Source organism: Eriocheir sinensis, chromosome 30 (genome assembly GCF_024679095.1).
Source record: "Eriocheir sinensis breed Jianghai 21 chromosome 30, ASM2467909v1, whole genome shotgun sequence".
NCBI classification, from domain to species: domain Eukaryota; kingdom Metazoa; phylum Arthropoda; class Malacostraca; order Decapoda; family Varunidae; genus Eriocheir; species Eriocheir sinensis.
Genome location: NC_066538.1, coordinates 6,815,315 through 6,822,425, shown reverse-complemented (window position 1 = coordinate 6,822,425; position 7,111 = coordinate 6,815,315). Strand labels below are relative to the sequence as shown.

General features: G+C 40.2%; 1 protein-coding gene across 2 annotated transcripts in view; it reads left to right on the top strand.

The window, feature by feature from the left end:
- LOC127005529 (carbohydrate sulfotransferase 11-like) overlaps positions 1–6,763 on the top strand; it is a 68,884-nt gene extending 62,121 nt beyond the window's left edge. For both annotated transcript variants that reach the window (XM_050874453.1, XM_050874454.1), the window contains 3 exons: positions 135–263; positions 3,467–3,777; positions 4,997–6,763. In XM_050874453.1, coding sequence (XP_050730410.1) covers positions 135–263; positions 3,467–3,777; positions 4,997–5,225 — 669 coding nt within the window. In that variant the 3' untranslated portion in view covers positions 5,226–6,763. The remainder of the gene's footprint in view (positions 1–134; positions 264–3,466; positions 3,778–4,996) is intronic.
- Positions 6,764–7,111: the final 348 nt, after the last annotated feature.

The window sequence follows — 7,111 nt, the reverse complement described above, 5'->3', positions numbered from 1 at the left end:
CATTTCTTTGCATACCCGTAGCCTATATTTGTTTCTCCTAAATGTGTGTGCTTGGGCGTGGAAGCGTTTAATGAGAATCTTGATATCCTTTCTCCTTTCTAATAGTAGTTCCTCTCTGTTCCTTTCTCCTCCAGGTCGCGTGCACCAACTGGAAGCGCATGATGCTGATTCTGACGGGAGGCACCAACAAAACGGACCCGCTGGCCATCCCCGCCGACAGCGTTCACCGCATGCACAAATTTCGCAAGCTTAGTGACCTCAAGGTGAGAGAGAGAGAGAGAGAGAGAGAGAGAGAGAGAGAGAGAGAGAGAGAGAGTAAACCGAAGGAAAGAAAAACTAAGATCGATAGATACAGTGAAAGATAGATAGATTAATTGATAGATAAATATTGAGTGACTGAGTGAGAGTTTGGATAAAAAAGAAGGGAGAAAGGGAGGAAAGAAAATGAGGAAGGGGAAAATAAAGTATGTAATGTAACTCTTATATCAAAATAGTATTGGATTGAGAAGACGAGTGACTCATAATTGGATACCTTCAGAGAGAGAGAGAGAGAGAGAGAGAGAGAGAGAGTATGTAATGTGTGGGCGTGTCCTTAACTATTTGTCATTACGGATACGGCTGAACCTGCCCCTATATAACAGTTCTGTCCCTCCTGTTTGAATCACTCCCTGTACTGCATCTATAAGGATCGGAAAGTATAATTATTTCACCTCTCTCTCTCTCTCTCTCTCTCTCTCTCTCTCTCTCTCTCCTGTTTGAATCACTCCCTGTACTACATCTATAAGGATTGGAAAGTAGGCTATAATTCTCTCTCTCTCTCTCTCTCACAGTTACTAGGCTACCAAGTGTCTTAACATCCATCACCCACTCCCTCGTTCACCTTCGCTCCCACATTGAACGTTCTCTCACACCCTGACACTCTCCCAGCAAGGCCAGGACGCAGCACGCAGCCTGGTGATTAATACCCCGCACAAGGCCAACTGTACTAACGAATGTATTCCTACCACACAGAACAGAGAGACATTTGGTGCCTGTTGATGATGTTAGTGAGGGCATGGCGCAACTGAGGTAGAAACAGTGAAAGGGATTGGACTTGACACACACACACACACACACACAGACACACAGAAGAAATAGACAATGAGGAGTTACTACTAAGAGAAGGAAGAAACACCATCAACACACGAGGACACAGTGAAAAATTGAGGAGAGGAGGATGCTTGAGAGACATAAAGAAATGTAGCTTCCCGCAAAGAAACATAGAGGTGTGGAACAGACTAAGTGAGGATGTAGTATCGGCGAAGAGTGTGCACAACTGGAAAAACTGGATAAATACAGATATGGAGACGGGACCACACGAGCGTAAGCCCAGGCCCTGTAAAACTACAATTAGGTAAACACACACACACACACACACACACATATATGCAAACCCTACTGGTGCGTTGACAACTAGATTATTATACTTTAAAGAAACTCCTATACATTTGACCCCATATATCCTGTCTCATTCTTCTGTCACATACGTCATACCATACTAAAGTTAATATGAGGCGTGCCGCGCCAGAACCTCGTAACCCTGAAATTTGAGAAATTGAGATAATGGCTGCCCCAGAGAGCAGAGAGGTGGAATTGTCATATACCGTGGTCGGACAGAGGAAATCCGACCTTCCAGCCACCTAAAACAGGGTGCTAAGACAGTTAGTCTGGTCTCGACACGCAAAAAAAAGTCGCGACTAACTCCCTGAGGCGTGGGCCAAAACCACGTAACCAAGACGCACGTGTAGGATGAGCCAGCTATCATCATGAAATCTTCACATATTCCATTTTACAACACGTACTTAATAATTTTGAACATAGGAGGAAGTCAATGTAATGGATAGGAGTATTAAAGTTCCGGTACGGATTAAAAAAAAAATTTCGCTCGGTAAAAAAATCATAACATTTTCATTTTCACAGCTATCATCATGAAACCTTCACATATTCCTAATAAAAACAAGTACTTTTATAATAAAATTGTAAAAAAATTCCAGCAAATTTTTTTTTTCCGCCACTGAGTAGAGGTTTCATTAATTTATTTCAATAAACCAAAAATTTTCCGATTTCCTATCAGAACCTAATTAACAAAACAGAACTCTTCAAAACCTTTCATTTGATGTATAGTTATTACATATTCTGACCATTCTTAGGTGCATTGTCAGTGTTTAACTTTATGCGCGATTTTCTCAAAACTACGATTTTTCGGTTACGAGGTTCTGGCGCGGCACGCCTCATATGAACAACTTTTTTATAGTTACACCTCAAATACGGGTTTTCTGTTTCTGCTCTTTTGTCATTGGATTTTATTTCTTTTCATTCTCCTTATTTATCATGAAGCAGAGTTTAACTTACGTGGTCTCCTTCAGTAACTGTATATACAATAATAATGATAAACGATAATAGTAATTAAAAAATGAAATATTACAGATTCCCCTTTCAAAAACAGTGATAATAAATAGACCAATAACTATCACAAATCCTTTTCCCCTTCCGATAAACAATAGTGATATTAATATAGTTACGCCTCAAATACAAGTTTTCTGTTTTTGTTCTTTGGTCATTGGATTTTATTTATTTTCATTCTCCTTATTTATCATGAAGCAGAGTTTAACTTACGTGGTCTCCTTCAGTATATACAATAATAATGATAAAAGATAATAATAATGAAAAAAAAGTATTACAAATTTTTCTAACAGTGATAATAAATAGACGAATAACTATCACAAAGCCTTTTCCCCTTCCGATCAACAGTAGTGATATTAAGATAAGTAACAATAGACCAACCCTTTTCCCCTCTGATAAATAATCAAAATAAATAAATGAATGCTGGTCTGGTATAAATTGTCAACTAATTTAAAAACTATATCATTTCCTGTGTAGCATTTTATAGATTAATGGCAGTGAGAAATATTTGTGTATTGATTCAAATTTCAACATTTTTTAGGCAGAAATATGTTCATTTACAGAGGCAAATTTACCTTCTCTTTCGCCATTGGTTTTATTTATTTTCTAATTTTTATTTATCGTGAAGCAGAGTTTAACATACATGGTCTCCTTCAGTAACTGTATACAATAATAATGAAAAAAGATATTACAGATTCCTCATTCAAAAACAGTGATAATAAATACACCAATAACTATCACCAATCCTTTTCCCCTTCCGATAAACAGTAGTGATATTAATTAAGATAAGTAACAATAGTATCAATTATCAGTAAAAACTACCATATTAATAGCAATATCACAGACCATTTCCCCTCCTCAGCCTCCTGCCAGCACCACGCCTACACTAAGTTTCTGTTCCTGCGTCAATGAATTAAGGAACATATAAACAAATGGATGACGCTATTGTTGACCCTTTTCCCCTCCAGTAAACAACAATAATAAATAAACAAATCACAGTATCAAACCTGTTTCCCCTCCACAGCCTGACGCCATCCGCCACCGCCTTCGCACATATACCAAGTTTCTGTTTGTTCGTCATCCTGTTGAGCGCATAATCTCAGCCTTCAGGAACAAATTCGAGAAGAACTTCACCTCCTCGGCCTACTTCAAGGAGCGCTTTGGGGTCAAGATCATGAAGACCTACCGCAAAGGGGCAGCGCCGGGCAGTATTCCGAGCAGCGGGCATGGGGTTCGCTTCCATGAGTTCGTGTCTTATCTCATCGACACCAACCCAGTGACTTATAACGAGCATTGGGCCCTCGTCAGTGACATGTGCTTCCCGTGTGATATGAGGTGAGCTGGGCAGGTGTGGGGTGGGTGGGGGGTGTCTTTGGGTGTGGGTGTGTGAGTGGGTGTGGGTGTGTGAGTGTGTGGGGGTGTGGGGGTGTGAGTGTATGGGTGTGTGAGTGTATGGGTGTGTGGGGGTGTGAGTGTGTGAGTGTGTGGGTGTGTGGGTGTTTCATGTCTTCCTGCTCATTATCTTTTTCTGTTATTATTTTTTTTCCTTTCATTTGTGTCTGTCAGTTTTCCTTTTGTGTGTCTATGTGCATGTGTATGTTCTTACATCACCATATTTTGATGAACAAATTAAATAATAGTGGAAGAAGAGGTGCACCATTACAACTTCTTTGCAGTTGCCTTTGTAACAGGTCATGACAAGTTTACTGTATTTCTCACCGTTTATTCCAGTCTCCAGGGGGGTTCCTCAAGGATCATTAAATAGGCCCAATTATTTTCCTGTTATATGTAATGCAAGAACACTGTTAGCCCTGCCCAGAAGGGAAGTAATGATTTTCCAGTTGGATTTGGGGTTACCTTGATTATTTTTTAGCTGGTCATTGTAGTAATCACTTTTGGCTGATCTTAATGTTTTTGTTAAATTGTTTCTATATTGTCTATATGTAGGTTTTGTTATGTTAGAGGCCATTTAGTAGCTAGCTAACCTATTTTTTTCATTGATCCAACTTATTAGAGCTGGAGTAACATAAAGGCTTTTATTATGCTTATTGTTAACATAGATCATTCTTAATGGATAATGTCTCTGGTATAGTAAATTGAATTTATGGAAGAATATGTTGAAAGATTCATTAGGACATGGACATTGTGTTACATTGTTCCAACTGACATTGCATAATTCATCCCTGAAGTTGTAAAGAGCATTGTCGGATATGATTCTCTTGTAGCTGCAGGATGGGGGAGTATAGGCTGGTTCATTTCTGCATTGTGAAATTATTGTGAAATGATTGGAGACGTCTGAGTGAATTGTATAATTTCCAATATTGACCTCTGCTTGTGTTGTCTGTTTGTCTGTCTGTCTTTATTCAGGTTTCTGAAATGAAAGAAAAAGAAGAAAATTACAGGGCAAACATACCATCCACTGCACTCTTATCCTACACACAGATGTGACTTTAATAGGAAATATGACACATTACCCAATAGCTGAACAGAGTAAGAAAGAAAGAAAAGAAAATCACACAGAAAGCCTAACCCAACCTTCTTATGCCCCACACAGATACGACTTCATTGGGAAATACGAGACCTTAGCCGAGGACTCCAAGTTTATCCTGGAGCAGATCGGAGCGCCACCCTCGCTGCACTTCCCCGAGGTGGTGCCGTCCAAGACCACTGGCGTCGTCGAGTCCTACTTTGGCTCCCTCACTCCGCAGCAGCAGCGAGAGCTTGTGCAGATCTACTCCGAGGACTTCCGAATATTCGACTACCACTTTAAAGACTATATTTAAGGTTCGTGTTGGTAGGTTGAGTCTTCCCGTGTCTGGTCCTGTGATTGTGATTTTTCTTGCGTTGGTCTACGTGAATGTCAGTGTCTTGTTGTTGATTCGTTTCCCCCAGCTAGTGATGGAAACACACACAAAGGTTTATGCGAGATGAGGATGCATAGTACTTGATTTTTTACAAGCTGTGATCTGTGATTTTATACAATTTTTATATGTAAATGGCTCACAAATATTTTTAGATACTGAAAGAATGATTGTGTTGTGAGGTGAGTGAGCGGTGGTGGACCAGCCATGAGCTCTGAAAACCAGTGGAATAGTGGAGGAAACCCTTTGGTGATGATTCATGAAATATCTCAGAAAACCATTTATGGAAGCTCAAAATTTCCTCTCATAATTTAAGAAGAAGGAGGATATGAAATAGATATTTGTACAGATACCCGCTGGAAATTAGTCTCTACTCTTTAAGTACTATCAGAAAATTATTTGCTACTCATGATACATAGAAAACTGTAGAGGAACAGGATGATGGTAATCTAGCTTTGAGGTGCTTGTGAGGCTGCAGACATTTCTAAGCTTGTCAGGTATCCCATGGGTTGCCATTTGCTTGTAGCTTCTTGGCGGCAGACAGAAACGGTTGACTGGTGTGTTACAAGTCATTAGCAATATTTATACTTTGCCTGAAGCTTTAATAGAACACATAGATGGAAAGGGTGGACGGACACACGGTGAGTCATCCAAAGGTGGTCACTTGCCAGAGCTTCCCACAAGAGGAGAGGAGAGTGTCAAGGGTTGAGAGTCGCCCTCTAAGTCAAAGTAGTGTTATGCGTATGCCTGGAGAGACTGAACAGGACATGAGGAGCACAAAGGACTGATGCACTGTAAGTCGCCGCAGTATTATTAGTTAAAGACTTGACCGATGCTGCTGGAAAGAACAGGAAGGAAAAGAATAGTGACATGCTGTAAGTCTCAACAGAACAGGAGACAGCATGGTTAGTACACTGCAAGTCACATGAAAGGGACTCAAGACATTGTAAGTCAGTACTAACATGACTGAAGCATTACCCTGAAGAATAGGCCAGAAGGAGGAAGTAGAGCTTGCACATTCTACCTTCTGATGGGAAAGAAAAAGATCATAGAGTGTAAGTCATTGCAGTATTAAGTATTGCCCTGAAGCCTCCATACTGCTGTGGCTTTGTTTATCATCCTCATATGTGTTGGGTGTGCTGGGAGAAAATAGAGTTAACACATATAAGTCATAACAGGGAAGAAGAAAGAAAAGTCAGGAGCGTAAGTCATTGCAGTATTAAGCATTACCCAGACGAAGACATGTTGTTGTGGCTGTATTTATCCTCCTCATGTGTGCCGGGCCTCTGTGCCGCCCACCAGAGAGCTGTACGGTGAAAGAGTGACTGACTGGCTCACCGTCACTGGGGGCCTTGTACTCAGAGAAGCGATGCAGGACTGTTGTTGTTCCTCATCCTATTTTTCTAGGACTGAATGTATGTATGTACAATGTGAATAAGATGTAAAAATGTAAATCAGGACCCTGCCACTTTGTGTATCCTTGAAGATGGAGTGTACAGTGAACTCTAAACATAAGAAGATTTACAAAAGTTAAGGAGACACACTTTTACTCATTCATTTTGCAGCTGACATATGAAATGATGGAGTAGCCTGCTATTAAGATTTAAGACCTCACGCTTAACACAACAGATCTTATATATTGGCAACGACCTTGATCTAGTTGTCTAACTGTTTCAGGACTCTGTTTCAGCTCATGGCCTGAAGGAGGGATAGTTTTCTTCATCAGATTCATGTAAGGTCTATGTTTAAAAAGGATATAACATTTTAGATTCAGGAAATGAACTAAACATGGAGCAGAAGAGGATATC